Consider the following 22,016-nt stretch of genomic DNA (forward strand, 5'->3'; position numbering starts at 1 on the left):
GGTGGATTAGTAAGGGCATTCATATATACAGGGTTGAGCTCTTTCTGTAACTTTCCCCATCTATGCTGAATAAATGCATTTTTAAAAACCCTTTAGGTACTGAAACTAGCTACCATTTGGCTGTTCAATTGCCTATGAGAATTGAGTCGATCTTAGTTCTGTCCCTGAAGGTATTTGTTAGCAGTTTTACGGTTTTTCTATACTAAAAAATTGCATCGATTTCATTAGATCAGTTTAAAATTCTAAATAAACCGATACAAACACCTAATGGAGTTGCACTTAAACTAGTTTAATCCTCACTTTAAATCACTTCTGCTAAACTTGTTAAATTACTGACTTAAATTAAATCAGTAGAAACATGTATATGGTCAAACAGATGTGCTAATTTAGTATAGATAAGGCCTGAACGACACTGAGACTGAACTGTCATCTCACCCTCACAAATGGTCCTTCTAAGCTGAGATGCAATGACATTTAAAAAAAAATTGGAGGTGGGGGTCAGGAGTGAGAATTGAGTGCTACTGCACTGAGAGATATCCCAACAGAATAGTAAAATAATAATAATTATCTCTAGAACTGGTGCAAACATCCTGCACACTCACCCATATACTTCAGACCTCGTATTTGAGGGCAGCCTCAAAAAGGGATCAGTCTGAAGAGTTCCTAGCCTCTGAAACAGCAAACACCTTTGTGGGTAATGGTATTTTGAACTTGGAGGATCCTTGCCACCAGAACCCTCAGTTTGGTTCCAATTCCAGCAAAGAACAAAAACCTGTAATTTCTAGTTGCTTAAGAAATATGTAAGCCAAAATAGTAGGCGAGTAAAGCTTGTGGAGACACAGAGAAAACTAACGTGTTGATGATTTGTCCATTCTGGCTGACAGCAAAGAGGAATTGGTAAATATGGTATCAGAATGGACATCTGTTTGAAGATCATGATTTGAAGGTGAACCCAAAGAAAACTGAAGTGCCTATGCATGTAGGCAGATGGAAGAAGAGAAGCAGTTGACTGAAGTTTCAGGAGAGAAGCTGAATCAGAAGAATTTGTGTACTTGAGAACTACACAGTGCCATCCTGAAGAGATCTTGAAAACTGAAAAGAACCCACTGTGCCTGGGTGACCGTGAAAAAGGTGGTAGGAGTATTGTGGAACCAGCAATTAAGGAACAAACTGAAGGCAAAATTGTATCTTGTGTGTGTTTATCCCTGCCTGCTGTATGGTTTGGAAACAGTAGGTCTTATGGAGATGGGGGAGTGGGGGGGGGAGAAGACACTGGTAGTAGAAAATAATATACTGAGGAGAATGACAGGCAAGCAGAGCGTAGACAGTGTACATGGAAGAAATTAGGGGCAAGATGAACTTGGGACTCCTAGCAATAGGCTGGACATATGATAAGAATGGGAGAAGAACAACCATTAAAGAAAGCATGGGAGGAAGAGGACAGCAAGAAAGGATATATTAGACTGAGGATACAATAAGAGACTTTAAGGGAAATTTGAAGAGAAAAGACTGGAACTCCAAGACAGAACACAGGGGTTTGGAAGGAGTGACCCAGAGTCGTGGGCACGGATGACCCTGTGTAAACGGGAACAGGAATCATGAAGTGTAAGAAATATATAAACAGAACCCCTGTGTTACTGCTGGAAAATCCTTCTCTGTTTTCTTCTATAAAATCAAAACCTGTTTAAATAACAGCAAGCCACAGTCCCCGTTAATGAGATTCTGGACTAATAAACTGGCTATCATCCTAGGAGTTTATTAACCTAGAATATGGGCTTTGCATTCTTGTCAGGAAGATGTTACCGTTGCACTGCAGCTTTAAACATTTTTAAATGAAAGTTGAGCAATAACAAGCAAAATGGGCTGTCAAAATGCAGAGACGATAATTGGTTTTAAAAAAAACAAAACCTGAAATCTCTCTACCTTTCCTGGTTCTCTCCACCCTTATTCCCCCTCCTCTGATGCCTACATGTCAATAAGGCTCTTGTCTTGAAGATAACAGTATGTTTTCAAGTTTAATTGTGTTCGTCTCAAAATAAACAAAAAAAAATAGTTAGGAAGTTGGAGCTCTATTGTCCAGTGGAGAGGGACAAGAGGAAGGAGGAAAACGAGATTAAAAAAAAATCTTGTTTAAAATATTTAAATAGATTCATTCTTGGCAGTTTGATAGCCAAGAGTGTGTCCATTATGTGGGTGGGGCAGGGTGGAGAGAGTGCATCTTCAGCAGAAGTGAGTGAAAAGCTGAGGTGGTGGTATTTGTAGCTTGCTTATGGCCTAAAAAATTGACTAGAAAAATATCACTCAATTCAGGAACTTGGACAAATCACTGTAAGGTTATACTGAAATAACCCTGCACTCTGTGTGTCTCAGACTCTGTTACAGGGATTTGCGTACAGTACTTTTATGGAAAAATACCTGTATAGTAATTATGCAGATGAGACACCCAGAGTCAGAGCTGCATAATGGAGAAGAGGCAGTGATGTCTGTTACTGTACAGGGTCTCTGCACTCTTGACTGGTTGTGACCACTCTATTTCAGTTAGCAGAACACAGCGATATGAGGGAGTGAGCGCTCATGTTAGAGGAGTAACCTGAAGATGTACACTGTTAATTTGATTCTAAGTACCTCTTTCTGCCTCCCAGTTTTAGCTCACGATCTAAACAAAGAGCATCCTCAAGTTAACATTAAAACCACCTGATAAGCTGGAATGAGCAGGAATGGATATTCTATAATCCCCTCGAGTCAAAAGGCTTCTAGCCATTTTAAATTTTGGTAACTTTAAAATGAAAATATTTGTGCAAAAGTTTTATCACCAATCTCATTTTAAAGCCACTGTTGCACAATACTCATTCAGAAAGGACAGATCACAGCCTAGCATATAGCATCTTTCAGTGCAGTTTCATGGAAAGACTAAATATAGTTGCTCTGGTTTTTCTGTTAATTTAAAAAAAACCCATTAATTCCAAGAGCTTATGTATCTTTAGAACCAAAATAAGGGTAAAATGTTCTCTTCAGAAGGTAGCTACTTACAGATGCTGCTACTGTACCTTAAACAGAAAGCTCTATCGCAAAACCCAAGTATTAGGCTGTGGTTCCTTGTGAAATAGTCATTCTTATGGCTGATTCCATGATTTGTGTGGTAGATATCAGTTTCTGGGACTATGGGATATGTGTAGAGGAGCTGTATTAAGTGCTGCTGTTTTGGGATGGCTATAAATATAAACACACTGTAGGAATAGCTGTTCTTGGGACAGGTTTTATTGACACAATAACTTCCCTATAAATCTTGCTAACGCTGTCTACGGTGATGACAAACTGCCAGTATGGTACTTGTACCTAAGCTACATTCTTGACTTTCTGCCATTTACTCTCTTCTGTCATCTGCTACTGCATCAATGTGCTTTTCCACTTCATTGAGTTGAAATATGCCATGGTAGTGATTGTACACTATCAGTTTGGTTTACTTGGTCTGAGTTTCTCTTGCCTATTTGCATCTTTTCTGGTAGCTTCAATTTTATGTAGTGTACATTTAATCACAAAGGTCCTCATCCTGCAACTGGATCTGTGTGGATTGGTAGTGTAAGAATCCACCTGTGTCCATCCAACCTGAGAATTGGGGCCCAAGTCAGACCTGCTAATCTGCCAAGAAAGGTCAGGTTTTTTGTAAGGTGGTGATGTTTAGCACTGCAGAATCATTCAAAAGTTTAATTATTAGCAATTCAGTTCTACAGCATAGATTCAGTATTTTGGGGTTCATAATGGTATACTCTAGGGGGTTGCATTTATTTTCCTTTCATGTGTAACCATCAACATGATGATCTCCTCCACACTCAACCATCATGATGGAGGGTAGGCCAAATTTGAGTGAGTTGCACTGCAACCCCATGAGCCAGGTCACAACTCCGCTCATACAAAGTTGGTCCAGTCAGGGGGGCGGACCTGCGGTGCAACCGTGGAGGTTCCAATGCCTGGACTGGAGAGCCAAGCCCAGCCAGCCTCACAGAACAGGAGCTGCTACTATGAGGTGAGTGCGGGGCAGGACATGACTGAAACCACCCCAGGGCCTGCACCCCCAAATTATGTACTGGGTCACAACAGGCCGTAAATATTTTCAAATGTGTCCTGACCCCAAAAAAGTTGAGAACAACCATCTCAAGGCCCTCTACAGAGATTACTTCGTCTAAATTCCTGTCCATCACTGATACCTTGCTATGGCACTTCATTTTGCATTTTTAAAGTTGATCTAGCTGTATTGTATAAAAATGAATTAGCTTAGCATCTGCTCCTTCTGTCTAGCATTAGTAGCATTCAGTGTTGCATTTAGCCATATACTACCTAATGTTAACTCATTTGTTTACTTAATCAAATGTGCCAGAAATCAATCATTGCTTCTGCTTGTATCTTGTTCTGGAAGTTGATCCCTGATCTCTTGCCAGTTTGCTGAGGACAACTTACAGCTGTGTGCCTTAATGTTAATTCAGCCTATTTGACCTCCTCCTTCACAGATATAGCCTTCACTAGCTGAGATAAAGAGAACAGAAGATATTTAAATAGCTATTGAACTAACTAAGGAATTCTGTTTGCTCGCCATTCTTTCCAGATGGGAAAACACTACCTGAAATTAGCAGAAGAACAGGATGAAGAACTCAACAATTGTAGTGCTGTTGACTGGTTGATTCTTGCTGCTAAGCAGGGTCGAAGGGAAGCTGTCAAACTGTTGCGGAGATGCTTAGCAGACAGAAGAGGTATGGGTTCTTTAGGAGCTTTAACTCTTATATTTTTAGTCTGTACTTTAGCTACAAATAATCATCCATTAAAATATTGGGGAGACAGGTTAAAATATACTTTAAAATCTGGGTATATTTGGAGCAAAATTATTTGAACAGCTGCTGATAGAATGTTGGAGTAGTTAATTAAACGAATAACATATGATTTTGCATATAGAAGTATTAGTGTCAATCATGTACTTGAATTCCTTCATTAGATTCTTATTTCTTACCAAATCTCATTGAAACTCTTCATCCTTGCCTTTAAGGTTAATTTCACACCCCGCCTACATATCTGCTGTTGTTCTCTTCTCCTGTCCCTCTCATTCTCCCTTTATTCTTCTCAATCCTCTCGCCTAATTGGTTCCCTCTACCATATTCTCCCATTTCAAGATTCACGCCTTCCTTCATCCCACTTCCTACGCTTGGAATAGTCTTCCTCATGTCTGCCAAGTATCTGATCTCGAAACCCATTTCTTTACATAATACTTCCTACCTTGTTCTCATCACCAGTGCTCTATCAATGTCATCTTTTACCTGAATTGTTGTCCTTGTGTCTTGTCTTCAGGCAAGATTACAGACTCTTTGTGGCAGGGAACATATCTTATGCAATCCATAAAGTGTACGGTACATTTTAAGATGTGTATTTTTTGTTGGTAAACCCTGAACACAGAACAATGTAGGAAAAATTTAGTTATCTTGAGAAGATGACATGTGAATCAGCTTGTCCAAAAACTTAGAACTAAAGTGGGAAAAAAAGAACAAATTGTGAGCATGTCTATCACTTCTTCCCGAGATGTGGGATGATAATATCTAATACACTTTCTTTTCTTGAGGCATCACTTCTGAGAATGAGCAAGAAGTGAAGAAATTATCATCTGAGACTGATCTGGAGAGAGCTGTGAGAAAAGCTGCCTTAGTTATGTATTGGAAATTAAATCCAAAGAAGAAGAAGCAGTTAGCAGTTTCTGAACTGCTGGAGAATGTTGGGCAAGTTGACAATGAAGGTAGGCATCCAGTACCCCAGATACGAAACTGATCCTATCTAAAACGAAAATTAAAAGCAGAACACAACTTAAAACCTAAATGACCATATAAAAAAATAAAATAAATAAGTGTGTAACCCATTCATGGAAAAATAGTTGTGATAATGACCTTTATCAGCTGCTCACTCTAACTCATTAAAGCTGATTCATATGCTGTCAGGAGTTTTGCTTATGCATGGTGGCTCACTTAAGTACCAATGAGAACCACCAAAGATTAGAAATGACTAACCTTTTAATCAAAACTCAGTGTTTTTGAAAAACACTCTTATTTACTTTGATTTTATCAGTAACAAAGCACTCTGAGTATCTTGCCAGATATTTGAAGTTACTAACTTAAAAATGCATCACAAAGTAAGTATATACTAATGATCTAAACACTATTTCTCTTTTTAATGCTGTAGCTGAAATCAAAATGTACTGTTACGGCCACTTTTTCCTCCACTTTTTCAAAAAAGTACATGATGAAATGAGTTCTGTTTTTAGTCTAATCTTTGTGTTGCCACTCAATCTATGCAGTTCTTTCAAGGAATTCAGCAGATTCTCACTCAGTGTCATGTTGTTGCAAACAGGTGGTGGACCCTAAGGATCACAGCTGCTCTGGAGGCAGCTTTGCTTGTCCCTAAGTAGAGCCTTCTTAGAGGTTTTCTGCCACAGTAGGACCTGGTAGCATATGCCCTTGTGTAAACCTTTATCTCATTGGTTTGAGGTGCTACTGTCCTCTATATTTTTGCTACTTTAGCTAATGACATTTGTTGGAGTTTGTTCACTTAATGACTACTTTGTGAACTTCTGTTATATAGCAGATGGTGAAAAACAACCTGGCCCAGTTCCAAAGTCTGTACAGAAGCAAAGAAGAATGCTGGAACGATTAGTAAGCAGTGAATGTAAGTGCACACATCCCTTTTGAAATGTAATGACCATGATTTCATTTTGCTTTGTTTTGCTAAATAATTTTGCACCAGCTGTAATTTTTTTCTCAACTACAGGATGTTAACCTAATACGTTTTTATCTTCTGATTACACTGCATTTAAGCTTAGCATTTAATGTACACAGCTCTTCAGCTTCTGTTACCTAGCTGTAACTGTTAAACCACACCCCCTCACTGAGGATTTCTCTCTAATATTTGTCTCCTACATAAATACTTGATTTAAACAGACCTTCCATACCCCACCAGCCCCAAAAAAGCTGTCCTTGTGATTAGCTGTCTTCACCCATCACTCAAGAGACCCAGATTCAAGCTGTTGGACTCCAGGCTTAAATTTAAGGAAGAAACGTTTCTTCTTATGACCAAGTAAGATAGATTTTTCCTGGCGTCTGAAGGGCACGTCATCCAGCCCTGCCCAGCCGAGAGAGGTCACAGTGCTATTCGGTTCTGAAAAGGGAGGAGCAGCAACTGAAGACACATCAAAATTATTACTGTCTTGGCTCTTGCTGAGGAGGGAGAGCCTCATTCACTTTTTAACTGGTAAAAATGCTACCGCTAGAAGGAAGCTGTGTCTTCTATGGGTTAAAAAGTTCTGGCTCGACTCTTATGACACCTGTAGAAGAAAACTAACAGGTTTTAAAATAAAAATAAGCTTAAGCTTTAAAATTCTGATCTGGGGCATGAAGATTCCAAATTGTTGCGAGGGAAGAGGGAAGGACCCGACTCCGAACTAGTTCTCTAAATCAGGACTGCTACTTGCTTAGTACATGAGATAGAAAGGTAGATAAAAATGATCAATGTAGAGGAAGGTGCTCTGTTTAGCCTTTCTTGCAGTACAGGAACAAAGAGATACCTGACTCTATGAAAAGGCAGCAAATTTAAAACGATGAAAGGAAATACCCTCCTCACTCTCATCCATTTGTCCCCACAAAGCATTAAGCTGTGATACTTTATTATCGAGGACGGGGTGTCATAGGGTTGAAAAAAGGGAAGTAAAAATTACACTAGCTAGGATTTAAAAACAAAACACGTTTATAAGGGATATCAACCTTCCTCCTTCAGGATGCAAGGCAACAGTCCATTGCTTGGTGTTAAAAAGATAATCCCTTCCCTTCATTCCCCTTTCGGGTATGTAGGTATGTTAATGCATAATTATGAATTATGTGGTTTACCTCTTCCTCTGAAGCTTCTGATACGGGGACTGTCAAACAGGATGCCAGACTGCATGGAGTCTTGGTCTTGATCCAGCATGGCAATCCTGTATTCCAACCATTGCACTGCAGCTGCTAATCTTCATATACATTACCTATTTTTTTTTTTGAAAAAGGAAAATGTGAAGAAACGATAGGAGGATTTAAAGACTGAAAACGAAGATGGCCAAGGAACATAGTTACAAACAATGCATATTGTACTGAGTGCATTGTAGTAAACCTAAACTTCAGTTAAGGCCATATACAGAACCATTCTAATTCCATTTTCATACTAATGTATAAAATGTAAAAATCCATATAAAGTCAGTCTCACTCTTTTTTAGGGCTGTTTTAAATGTCCTACAGTTTAAAAACTAGTACTATATACTACTAAAACTTCCCAAACTTCAGGTTGAGATTCAATAAGTGTCACTGTAGTCCTCTCCTTCCAGGTAGCTTGTGACTGATCAGATATATGTGAGACTCAGCACTGAAAGTAACTTTCTCAAGATGAACTGGGGCTTTTTACATTAACTTGTCATATTTATGAAAAGTTCTATAGTATGGTGCATGTAAGAGAGAGGAAAGGACAATACTCTGGATAGAGATGGGAGTCAGGCCTGAATTTTATTCCCAGCCTTGACAGACTTTTCATATGGACTTGAGCCACATAGAGCTTAGTGTGACCCAATTTCCATTTATTGAAAAAATGTTTAGGGCCAAGACTGCCACATTTCCTTTTTCTCTCTCTCTCCATTGGAAAGTGTGCTGTGGTCTGAGTTCGTTGGAGAATCTTCTGCTTTGGCATCTATTGGATGATGCTATTGCACATTCCATCCCTTAGCTGCTGATCTTCTGAATCAGTGCTTCGCCTTCATTCTGATAGCAAATACATGCAAAACAAGCCACTTTGTTCTGAATCCTTCAGCAGCTCATAGTGTTGGGGGGGGAGGGGAAAGGGGGGTCAGTAATTTTCTGAAGGCTTAAATGGCTGATGAAATAACAGGAGGGTAAATGAACCTGCATGTTAAGTGTAGGCAGAAATTGATGTGCACATTTCTTTTTTTACTGCAAATGGGGGAGGCAGGGAATTTGTCATAACCAAACTGAAGAAAAATCTGAATAATAAAGTGGAACCTACAACATATGCTTTTAATATCAATTGAAGAGAGACTTGGGTGTCAAGTTACTAATGGCATTTAAAAATGAGAAGTTTTCATCAAACACTTAAAGTAGGAGGTGGGCTGTTCTCTCCTCTCCAGAGATGGAGTTGGCTGTCCATGCATGAGTAGAAGCAGCTATTACAAGCTAATATTAACTTCCCTAAAAAGAAGAACAGGAGTACTTGTGGCACCTTAGAGACTAACAAATTTATTAGAGCATAAGCTTTCGTGGACTACAGCCCACTTATGCTCTAATAAATTTGTTAGTCTCTAAGGTACCACAAGTACTCCTGTTCTTCTTTTTGCGGATACAGACTAACACGGCTGCTACTCTGAAACCTGTCATTAACTTCCCTGTGCATTTTGTCAGAGGCAAGTTTTCTTCTGATTTAATGCATTGCCAACACTTGGAAGCTTGATTTAAGCCTGTTTGCAAAGATTTGAGATGGTGTGAACTCAGTAGAAGCATATATAGGCAATTACAGGTGACATTGTCTGACTGTGGACAATGCCTGAGAATGTAAATGTCATTACATTTGATTTAATATGTCAGCCATGCATTATAAACTAAGAACTCTCCCCATCAGTGTATCCCAGAAGTCCTGTCAAAGATTTTTGCTCTGTTCCAACCCTCTCCTCTTTTTGAAAACTTCCAGTGAAGGAGATTGCATGACTTCCCTAGGCAATTTTTTTCGTTGTCCTTCCTGTTTCTCATTTTACAGCTGAGAAGAAACTGTTTTATAAATGTCTCCATCTATGTCCTGACAGGACAAGCTGTCTATTCCATAAGGTGGTGCAAGATTACTTTAATTACTTTAAAATATACACTTTAAATATGCAAACAAATCAACATATATCCTTGTGAGATTGAAGATTAAGGTATACAATGCTGCTTTGTTACGTTGTTGTACCTTTGCTTTATACCAAGAATGCCTAGAATGCTGCTAGTTTGCTATAAAAATGTAGCATTTTATGTAAGAACATTTTAAAATTACAGTAAGGCCACAAATTAAATACATTAAATCCTATACTTTTAAACTCCTAGTCGATTGTTTCAATTTCCTATGTGCAACTTGTGCTCAGATAAGAATTAAGCAGACAAGCCTTCATATCTTTGTCAGCTGACTCTCTAAACTTACTGTGTGGGAGGCTTGTTGTAGGTTTTTGTCATTCAAAAGTCTTTCATATTTGAAGCAATATCAGGTGCTTCAGTGTGTGGGGAAAGTTGGCATTAATTCTTCCTTATAATTGACATCAAACTTGTTTACCATGGAAACTGGCTAATCTACACTGACTGGGACAGGCTGTAGGAGGCGATTGAGACAATTGTGTACATGATCTTGTATCCCAGTACTCCTCAGGAGGTTCACAGGGGTTAATCGAGGCCTTCCAACCTCCATTCCATTCATAGGGCTGGAGGAGAGTCTCCTTGCCCTCTTGGTATAGAAGGAGCTAAGTGGCAGCCTATGAAATGCCCCCACTCTTTGAGCTCCCCTGCAGCAGAACTTCGGGAAGTTGTAGGGAGCATAACGTTATAGCAAATTCCTGAGTTAAAAATATGAAATTTATTACTTTATATGACTGGTTATTCTGGCCTACAATCACCCCTTCACCCACTATCCCACCCTGCAGCAGGGCCTCACATGCTCTACCCTCCGTGTTCCTCTTCATCCTGTCCTTTCCCTGATAACTCTCTCCCTCCATCCGTTTCAGCTTTCCTTTTTCAGAAACTCATTTCCCTCTCCACCATTTCTCAGACCCACACTCTCTCTTCACAGGCTCACGCGCGTGTTCTCTCTCTCTCTCATTTCAAAAAAAGATAATATTAACTCATGGTGATGCAATTGTGTAACTCTTGTCTTCTCTCTTTCTTTTAGTGCTATCTGAGATTCAAAGCTCTTCATAGCAGGGAACGTGTCTAAAGTGTCTGGTGTACTTTGGGTGGACACTGCTTGACAGAGTAGTAAGGGATTTGTTTCTTGGGGTCCTTAACCAAAATCATCCTTCCCCTTGCTATTGTGTACAGCGGCAGTCTTGTGGCACTTTGTCCCCAGCGTGCCTAAATTTAAGTAGTGGCATATGTAGTGTATTTAAATAATTTGTGCGCTTCCATATTTGGAGAATTAGTAAATAAGTAAACAGACAAGCTGAGAAAATCCAGCTTACATTATGTAAATGAGCAATGTTCAATTTGTTGGCCATTCAGTTTAGATCACTTCTAATGATGCTTCATAGTATGCTGATAAATATACTTCAATATGTTTGGAAAAAAAGTATATAGTATCCAGCCTCACATCATCAAAACTATTAGCTAGAGGGAGATGATATGGGGTCTTGTGTGTATGAATTATGAGGCATTGCTCATTTTACTGAGTTAATGAGATTTCCTAGATGTAAAAGGAATATATGCAATGTATTCTCCAGAGAACTGACTTCTGACTCAGTGCAGACTTTCAGTTAAACATTGAGGAGTTCTTTTCCTGTGGCTCTTTGTGTCTTTTTTTAATACGGCAGAGCTACTGAAAATTTAATTATTTTTACCCAAAAAATGTTATAAAGGGAGGGGAAAGCCATAGTTATGTTTCAGATAAAAAATAATGTGATCTGAAACCTGATAAAATTGCAGGGCACTAGAATAAGCATACAGATATCTTTGACAGGTTAAAATATCTGCACTGCAGCTTTAATCCTGATGAAACTTGGACACAAAATATGAAATACTTGCAATCTAACCAAATGGAATATAATGTATTTCGTACTGGTTTCAGATGAACATATTCATTCATTTTATTTCTTCTTTCTTATAATTTGTGTATTATAGTGATATACTGATGTATTGTGACCACTTATTGCCACCAAAATTAATTTGCTATCTCTGAACAATCACAAAATAAACACCTGTTAACAAGAGTTCAATTTCTCCATATTATAAGCACAAAGTTTGTTGGAAAATAATTTCTACATCAGTCCTAGAAAGGCTGGTCCATGCTTTGTAATTAATGGGATGCTAATACCGTAATTTTTGAGTTCTCTTTTTTTTATCTTCAGCTAAGAACTATATTGCTTTGGATGATTTTGTTGAAATAACCAAGAAGTATGCAAAGGGAATCATCCCAACTAACCTGTTTGTGCAGGAGGATGATGATGATGAATTGGCTGGAAAGAGTCCCGAGGAACTACCACTGCGACTAAAGGTGAAAACTAGTTAAGCACCTATTGTGTGATATGTATTGAAGGACTCTTAGTTAATTTATTTATAGCCAAAATAGCCTTCAAATGATCTACCTTCAAAACTTGTATCTAGTCACCCAAAAGCATCATTGATAGAACTTGTGAGAGTGTATAGTTGCATATATACACATACACTGTGTGATAATTTATGCCATATGTATAAAAATTAGAAGGAAGATGTTTTGAAAACACAAAAATTGTTCTTGGAAGATGACAATACATCTTCATACTCACCTTGCAGAGGACAACAATGCCTCTCTTTTGCCATATTTTTTATTTAGATGTATATCTGCATTTATTAATTACAGAGACCAGTAAATAAACAAATGAAGTGTGTAAACATGCATATACAAATGGGAAAACACAACAGTGGACTAGATGTGTAAGACAGCTCACTTTCTGTTGCTGAGGGAATTAAAGGATGAAACTGGCTGGCAGTGATTTGCGCAGGCCAACACTTCACTGTTAAACAGTACAAACAAAATCTAAACAGGAGAACTGAGACACACATGCGTTCATTGATCTGAATTTCAAAATGGCAGCAGGTAGGGAGCAGAATGCTGCCATCAGCAAATCAGTTCTTTATTTGTCCTCCTTGGACATCATGTTCAATGTTAAGGGACAAAAAAAGGACTATATCTCCTCTAGTGCTTCCAGGTAACTGACTTAATGTTCTGAAGGAGATGTACTTAGGAAGGGACACTTCACCAGTGAATAGCCTTACTCTTAACTTCCTGGGCTTTCTGTCCCAGTTAGTATGATGTATAAATCTCTGTTGAAAGCTTCTTGGCCTCTCCCTGAAGTACTTGATACAAAGGCATATGTTTGGCACACCATGGAAACTGAATTTTTTTGTGGTGTTTTGGGGCTCTGAAGCTACACTTGCCAGCATTTTTAGTTCAAAAATTGCTTGAGATGTAATCTCTTTCTAGATGGTCCTTTCCATCCGTCCTGCAGAAAAGGAATGTCTTTTCTTACAATAACTCCAGTGTTCTTTGACAAGTCACCCTGCTGGGCAGGTAATCCCCTGCAGGATAAGTGGAATATTAAAGGCTCTGTGATATAATTGATTGTGGTTAAAGGAATAATCCTAGATCTGTGCATAGGGAGGGAGATGAAATAGTACTAGCTGCTTATAACAATAATAATAGAGGTTGAAAAGGACTAATAGTTTTTGATAGCTGCTTGCTTACCTATTTGGGAAGGAACATTTTGGAAAAAATGCAAACTACCTGTAAAGACTTACGGCTTGTCCACTTGACAAGTTACTGCATAGCAAGCCAGGGTGTGAATCTACTGCGTGGCAAGCACCAGCTTAATGTCCTGTGAGAACACTGCAACAGCACTGTGAAAGTTCTGGAATATGGCTTAGCATACAGCTTAGCATGCTTTCACTGGGCTGTAGCAATGTCCAAATGGGACAGTACTGTGCGGCAAGCCAGCGTGCCGCAGAGTCACACGCTGGCTTGCCTTATAGTAACCTGCCGCATGGACAATCGCTTAGTGTCATTGTGTATAACAATGCATGGCGCGTGACGGAATCACTGGAGAAGCGGACCGTTTACAGCTGAAGGAATGGCACAAGATGGCACAGAATTGCAGCACTGTAGTTCATCTTTATAATACCAATGGGCACTTCAGTAGGAACCTAATTGAAGAGAATGCTAGATTAGGAAGCCTTTTAATAAAAAAATTATATGACATATTGATGATGAGATTTGTCTTCCTTTCTGAAAACTTTTTAGATATCATAATGGAGAGGTAACATAATCTGTGCCTCATCTGATGAAGTTAATATCAAAAAAATGGTCACAGAGAAAACCCCATTTTGTTGTGCAACACCTCTTGAAATAGAAGTATTTCAGAGCAAGCTAGGCTTGACTTACTGCTACTGCTTTAACATGAATATACCTACTGTACATGTACAAAAATGTTGTTAAATAAACTGTTTTTTCCTTTCTTTTCAGGTTGTAAAATATCCACTTCATGCCATTATGGAAATTAAAGAGTACCTTATAGATATTGCATCTAAGGCAGGAATGCATTGGCTGTCTACTATTATTCCAACACACCACATCAATGCCCTCATCTTCTTCTTCATCATCAGTAATCTGACAATTGATTTTTTTGCCTTCTTTATCCCATTAGTCATCTTCTATCTGTCCTTCATTTCCATGGTGATTTGCACACTGAAAGTCTTTCAAGACAGTAAGGCCTGGGAAAACTTTCGCACCCTGACTGACTTATTGCTTCGTTTCGAGCCAAATCTAGATGTTGAGCAAGCAGAAGTGAACTTTGGGTGGAATCATTTAGAGCCATACGTTTACTTTTTGCTCTCCGTTTTCTTTGTCATTTTTTCCTTCCCTATAGCAAGCAAAGACTTCATACCATGCTCAGAGTTGGCTACCATCTCTGTTTTTTTCACAGTCACAAGTTATATGAGTTTAAGCACTTGTGCAGAACCCTACACACGAAGAGCTTTAATGACTGAGGTGGCTGCTGGCTCCCTCTCTCTATTGCAGATACTACCTATAAATTTGGGCTATTTCAAATTCTTAGGTAAAACCTTCTTTACTTTTCCTATAGGCCACTTCTTCATACTAAATGTGAGCATCCCATGCCTTCTGTTCCTGTACTTGTTCTATCTCTTTTTTAGAATGGCACAACTGCGGAATTTTAAAGGCACCTACTGTTACCTGGTTCCCTACCTAGTGTGTTTCATGTGGTGTGAACTCTCAGTGGTTATTCTGCAAGAGTCCTCCTGCATTGGTCTCATTCGTGCATCAGTTGGCTATTTTCTGTTTCTCTTTGCACTCCCAGTTCTAATCATAGGCATTGCATTCATGTGTCTTGTGCACATCATAAAGTGGTTCATATCTTTGGAGCTCATGAAGATTGTGGTGACTCTTGTGTTGTGTGGTATTCCTTTGTTTTTACGATGGTGGACAAAAACTAACTTCTCCATGGTTGAAATGATAAAATCCCTAACCAGGAGTTCTATTGTGAAACTCATTTTGGTGTGGATTACAGCTGTAGTGTTGTTCTGTTGGTTCTATGTGTACCGATCAGAGGGAATGAAAGTCTACAACTCTACCTTGACATGGAATCAGTATGGCTTCGTCTGTGGACCCCGGTCATGGAAGGAGACTAACATGGCACGCACCCAAATTATATGTAGTCATCTGGAAGGACATAGAGTTACATGGACTGGGCGGTTCAAATATGTCAGGGTTACAGAAATTGACAATAGTGCAGAATCTGCAATAAACATGCTTCCGCTTTTTATTGGTGATTGGATTAGATGTTTGTATGGTGAAACCTACCCTGTGTGTGACCCAAAAAATGTTACCATGGAGGAGGAGGAACTGTGTCGTCTCAAGTATCTGACAAAGTATGACTGTCACATGAAAAAGTTTGATCGATACAAATTCGAATTAACTGTGGGCATGCCTTTCAATGGCAAAAATGGAACTAAAGCTGTAGAGGAGGAGGATATAACCAAAGATATTGTGCTGAAGGCAAGCAACGAGTTTAAGAAAGTGTTGTTGAACTTAAGGCAAGGAAGTATAATTGAATTCAGCACAATTCTGGAGGGTCGTCTTGGCAGCAAGTGGCCTGTCTTTGAACTGAAAGCAATCACTTGCTTAAATTGCATGTCTAAACTTACACCCGCAGGAAGGCATGTGAAAATAGAGCATGACTGGAGAAGCACAGTGCAAAAAGCCATTAAATTTGCTTTCGATTTTTTCTTTTCTCCATTCCTGTCAGTTGCATATTGAGCTCATATACCGGTTCAATGGTATCTTCAATGTATACTGCATTAACACTACCAAAGGTTTGGCTTCTTAACAAAACTTGCTGTAGCAATGTTCAAAATGTATGCTATTCCAGAGTATTGGTTGAGTTTTGTACGTGTAAACACTGTACCCAGTCCTTGTATCCCGTAGGATTGAGGTTATAAATTCTATTTAAGTATTACTATAAATTAATGCACAGAATTGCTGCAGAGTAGATGCATGAACTGTTTTTATCCAAAATGAACTCTTTCTGTGGTACAGTACTAGGGTATATTCATCTGCTTGACATTAAAAGCACTTTACTCGTGAAATATTCACGGCATTGCCCTTATGTACTTTCACATGTAGAATGGATATCTTGTAAGCAACCTAAGATGTAATGTTTCTTGTATTTATTCAGTGGTTTCTAGAGAAATATTAATTGTACAACTAGATTGAATCTGGTGCCATGTGATTGGGGTGTATAGAACTGAACTTCTTTGCTATTTATTAGATTTTATTTGAATGGGTCTTTTGGTGGTGGACACCACTTCACACACCAGCAAGGTTGCAACAAGAGCTCTAGTTTCCATTTCACTTTTATTAAGTATTCTTCTTAAAATGAACATGCTATTCACTGTAACTGGTTATGATAGCTACATATGAGACTATCAGTTATAATTCATGATAGCATGTGAATGCTAGGCACCAGTTAGTAAGACTGGTATTGTGGCGGTACTGGTAATAGGCAAGCCAAATCAATTGAAAAGCACTGTATAAAAAAATCTACAATGGAGATGAAATAAAATGTCTGGTTAATATGTATTGTGCAAATATATGTAAATATAAACCTGAATTAAAATGGGATTCTACACTCATTGCTTATGCTTTGACATTGTGAGTAGTTACTTCCAATCCAATGGTAACAGCTTTAAATTATAAACCATATTACATTTTAGTATTTGGTTTAAAACACAATTCCAGTTTTGGAGTGCTAGAAATTATAATTCATATTTCAAGATACAGCAGTAAAATCAGAATATTGCAAGCTGCGAACTTCTTGTAGCTACATGATCTGTATATATACTTTCCTTTTTTTCTTTCCACTTTATTCTAATTTGTACAGTCCTGATTATCAAGAACATATTGCAGTATTTGACTGTCAGAAAACCCTCTTCTTGACCCAGTCTTTCATTCCTCTATCCTTCCCTTCTTTTAAACATCTATTTCTCACAAGGTCTATTAACCCCAGTCCTTCTCTTCAGGGCACTACCTATCTAGACTCCAAGTTGCTCAAGGCAAACACACTGTTTTCATACCTGTATTTAAAGCCCCTATCATATTGCAGAGGCTGTACAAATAATAATGGAACTAATGACTTTGATCTATAATTTAGTAAAATTAATGTCACAACAAAAAAAACCACATAGCCATTGTTTTGATGTAGCTGGGCCCCCTTCTCTCTCCTTATCTTCCTCCCCACCCCCACAGTTCTGTTCTTTGGTGTGGTTACCGAAGTTCCCACATACTCAACAATCCATGAGTGATGTCATCCAAAATCATTGTCTTAAAATGTCATGAGACTGGAAAATACTTGGAGGGGGAGGGGGCGAGTTGTTGCATTTGTTATTTTGAGCTGTGGGAAGCCATCTGCCTCAAAGTGCATGTGAGGCAAAATTCAACTGAAAATTCTCATGCTAAAATGCAGGCCTCTCTGCTGATACCCTTTTATCCTCCTAACCTGTGGAGCAGAGGAGCTGCCATTCTATCCCTCTACATGCCCTCTCCCCTGCACTTATCGCTGTCCTGTCTCCTTCCCCTCTCCATCTTCCTCTTTAGCATACTCAGACTCCTCCCCTACTCACATTTTCCCTTCATGCTCCCCCATGATCTCCCTTTCTCCAAACCACCTCTTATATATTTCCTTTCTGCCATCCCATATTCTCCAAAACCCTCCACCAGTCTCCTCCTGCTCCCTTTTAGGCTATGTCCTGCTTCAACCTGTCTCCTTACACATGTTGGGCTAGAGAGGAAACTGGAGTCAGAGGTGGTAGCTATCTTCACTGGGTAATCTCACTTCCCCATGCAAAGTCCAAAGTGAATGGTGGCTGCCTCGGCTGGGAGGCAGTTTTGCATTAGCTCCCTTTTGGCCATTTTGAATAGGGAAACCTCATGAGTTTGGAAGCCAGGATTCTGAGATCATGTGAGACTTTACCTTGACTGTGGCAGGTTTGCTTGTTTTTTAAAATCACAAAAGTTCACAACACGGTGGTTGTCCCTGATCCTAATTCCCATGTGTTCTGTTAGGGGCCAGTGGCCAACAGGCAAAGCCCTGGCAGTTCGGTTTCACTGCAACTGTCACAGGAGCTAGAGGAGAGCCACAAAGGAGAGCTGGTGGTACTGGGCTTCTGTGTGGTGGCTCTGGCTTAGGAGCAGAATCTTCTACCAAATAAAAGGTGATGGGGAGGGATGCTGCCAGAGGGACCATGAAACACCACAAGGTTCCTATATGAAAAAATCTGACATGAGGCATGATGAGCCTTGATTTTGAAATTGGTGTGTGTGTGTGTGTGTGTGTGTGTGTGTTCTTTCAATGCCTCTCTGAGAGAGGGGGAAGGTCAAACAATGTTTGCACTCTCTTAAAATGTCTACGCTTACTCTCACTTTGAAGTTAAGTGCTTGCGGTTTTTAAATTATACACATTTGAATGTGTAGCTTCTTTTCATATGTTTGAATCAAGAAAATTTGCGTTCTCGCTATTCAATAATGTTAAAGATCCTGCTATTCTTAGTTTTTGCTCAGACAAATCTATCCCCTTCAATGGAAGTTTTGCTTGAGTAAAGGAAGTCAGGCTAATGATTCATCTGGAAAGCTATTTAATGGAGCACAGACAAATGTACAGAGCACGGCACTAGCATTTAGAGGTGCTTTGTGATGCTAGGCAAGTGATTTAGTCACTTCCTGGATCCCAGAACACACAGCTGGCAGGAAGAGGGGCTCAGACCTCTGCAGAGGGGATAGTGCTCCCCTATATCCCAGCACATGGGCAGAAGGGGAGAATTCAGGGCTGATATCCCTGCCCCCCCCCCCCCATTCTCCAGCTTCCTCCACTACTCTTCATATTCTCCAATCCTCCCCTCTTCTGCCCCCATTCCTTCTTTCCCATACCACCCATTCCCATTTATTCTCCCCTCCCCTGCCCTCCCAATAAGTGTAATTTATTTTTCAAAGAGTTTCAGTGCATTCTGAATATTCTGTTGTACTCAGATTACATGTCTCCTAAATAAACCTTGAGAGAGGCAGATTTCCCCTCCTCCCCCATGTTTAAGGTTGGTTTTCAGATTTCTGCCCAGGCTGGATTTCAGACTTCAGACTCAGAGGTGTCCCTTGATCCATTCATGTTAATGAAATGTTCTCAGCTGAAAGCAAATACACCATGGTGCTAAGTACAGCCTGAACCAATAGCTCTGAGATGTGCAAACTGCTCCATTTATGTCTGTGGATGGCTTTTTTTTTTTTTTTTTTTTTGGCCCATCCCCACTGCTGGAGAATGTCTGATACAAGTTGAGCATACTTGTTAGACACTTCTTGCCCTAGTGTCAGCTGTGTGGGTTTTTTTGATGCTCTTACCATGGCTGATGTTAGCTTCCCACCTAAAGATACAGGGCTTCCACCATCCTTGTTCACATGGGCGGGGGGTGGGGAGAGGGAGAAAGAGGGGCTCAGATACCACTGATGGAACAAAGACTCCCAGATCACATGGAAGCATAGGGAGAAAGGTCCAGTCCCCCACACCACTCCGCACATGTCTCGCAAGGGAGGTCAGACCACCATAGATGGACACAGGGGCCTCCAGCTCCTGGTGTGCATGCATGCACACAAGGAGGGAGAAAGGCTCAACCACCCCCAGAAAGGGAAGCTCCCCCTGAATCTGGCTTATATGTAGGAGGTCAGATACCTGTGGATGGGTAGGGACCCCTGGTGCACAGATTGGGGGGGGGGGGACGGGACAGTGTTCAGACACCTCCAGTAACAACTCCCCAGAACCTAGCTCTCATGAAGGGAGGTTAGGGCAGACTCCTATACATGGGCTTCTGGCACACACATGGAGAAAGGGAGGAGGAGTTAGACACCTGAAGGGGGCAGATGCTCCCAGATCTCAGCTAACGTGGGGGTAGGAAGAGGGGCTCAGACACCACCCAGAAAGGCAAGTTCCCTCCAGAATCAGGCTTCCGTGAAGGGGAGTGAGGAGGATATCAGGCCCCCATAGGTGGGTAAGCCCCCCCCACCCCCAGATCCTGGCATGCATATGGGGAGTAGGGAGAGGGGCTCAGATGCCCCAAATCCTGGTGTGTACAAAAGGGGACAATGTCAGGCTAACAGGCACACTGCCCTTATTCTCCCCCTGCCACTCACCATGGGTTCCTCCCTTCCTCACCTACCCTACCACCCATTTCTATCTATCCCCCTTCCCTTGATGCAGCCCCAAATCCCTCTCATCCTATTTCCTCTCCCCCAACTTCTTCACCACCTAAATTGCCCCTCCCCTGCCAGCAACATTGACATACCTAATTTTGTTTTACAAAAATACTTTGATCGCATTTCCCCAAAATAACCAAAAAAAAAAAACGCATCACTCTGCCGGAGACAGGCTTTAGCAATATGCTATCTAACCTTTTCCAAATTTCTGCTTCAGGTGGTATGCATTGTTGTGGTAGCCGTATTGGTCCCAGAGTAGGGGGGAGAGAAGGTAGATGAGGTAATATCTTTTATTGTACCAGCTTCTGCTGGTGAGAGACGAGCTTTTGAGCTTACACCGAGAGGAGAGTTGTGTCTAAACTCAGAAGCTTGACTCTACCAACCGAAGCTGGTCCAATAAAAGATATTACCTCAGCCACGTTGTCTTTTTGAGGCGAGGCTCACAGTGATGCTGGCTGGGTGTGTTTAGCATCCGAACACTCCTGCTTATCTGCTTGAGCTATCCAGCTGGTGTGAAATTGTGAAAGCAAACAATCCTGTTAACTCCTCTGCCCCTGCATGCCTAGTTTAATTCCTCTGGCACTTCAGCTCAAGAGGCTTTTGAGACACTAAAATAAAGTAGCAACATCTTTTTCAAATAAAGTTTTAATTTGATTTCCCTGGAAGGGCTGGTGAATACCAGGCCCTCTGTTGGGGGTAACCCTCAAGCACTGGCCACACTGATAGGATGATCTGAGCTCTTGTTTGCTCTGTGTCCGTAAGCAAAAGTCAGTTGCCAGAAGGAGGGCACGGGTCAATGTTCATGTCACACTCCCTGTCAGTATCCGGCCCAGGCCAGGGAAGCTATTAATGATCCAACCAGTGGACCAAATTCGGTGATGAATCCTGGTCATTTGCCACCTGGGGCACATTATGCATATGCTAAGAAGCCTATTGTTTAAAAAAAAAAAAGGCACTCTTGTGTCACCACATAGACTTAAAGCACTTAGAAGAACTGAGCTTTGACTTGAAACCTGGCTTGAACCTTAACTAGAGCAGGGCTATTGCGTTTCTGGCTGCACTTTTCCCCTCACCTCCTCCTCTACGCACTCCCTATCCGTGGCCCCACAAACTCACGGGACCTCCTGGTCAACCTTCTCCTGGCCCTGGCTAAAACGGCCATCTATAAAACCAGGGAGAGGAGGTTGGCCAATGGAGACTCCTATGATTGTGGGGCCTGTTTCTAATCCTCTGTCCGTTCACGCATCCGGGCAGAGTTCCTCTGGGCGGCGTCCACTGGCTCCCTTGACGCCTTCGAGGAGCAGTAGGTGCTGTCTAGGGTTCTCTGATCTGTGTCCCCACCAGACTCCCTTCTTTTGACCCTTTGATCGCACTCCTGTTATTTCATTAGTTGTCCCCCAAAATCAGTTGGTTTCCAGGTCATGTAGATCCTCCCCTTA

At 40.6% G+C, this 22,016-nt stretch overlaps 1 protein-coding gene across 11 annotated transcripts in view; it reads left to right on the forward strand.

The window, feature by feature from the left end:
* WFS1 (wolframin ER transmembrane glycoprotein) overlaps positions 1 to 16,976 on the forward strand; it is a 50,621-nt gene extending 33,645 nt beyond the window's left edge. For 8 of the 11 annotated variants that reach the window (XM_065598201.1, XM_065598200.1, XM_042855493.2 and 5 more), the window contains 5 exons: positions 4,601 to 4,745; positions 5,603 to 5,773; positions 6,613 to 6,696; positions 12,140 to 12,285; positions 14,290 to 16,976. In XM_065598201.1, coding sequence (XP_065454273.1) covers positions 4,601 to 4,745; positions 5,603 to 5,773; positions 6,613 to 6,696; positions 12,140 to 12,285; positions 14,290 to 16,101 — 2,358 coding nt within the window. In that variant the 3' untranslated portion in view covers positions 16,102 to 16,976. Of the gene's footprint in view, positions 1 to 884; positions 4,025 to 4,600; positions 4,746 to 5,602; positions 5,774 to 6,612; positions 6,697 to 12,139; positions 12,286 to 14,289 lie in introns of all 11 variants that reach the window. The other 3 variants (XM_005300275.4, XM_065598203.1, XM_042855494.2) reach the window with 2 other exon arrangements.
* Positions 16,977 to 22,016: the final 5,040 nt, after the last annotated feature.

Source organism: Chrysemys picta, chromosome 5, assembly GCF_011386835.1.
Source record: "Chrysemys picta bellii isolate R12L10 chromosome 5, ASM1138683v2, whole genome shotgun sequence".
In the NCBI taxonomy this organism is placed as follows: Eukaryota; Metazoa; Chordata; order Testudines; family Emydidae; genus Chrysemys; species Chrysemys picta.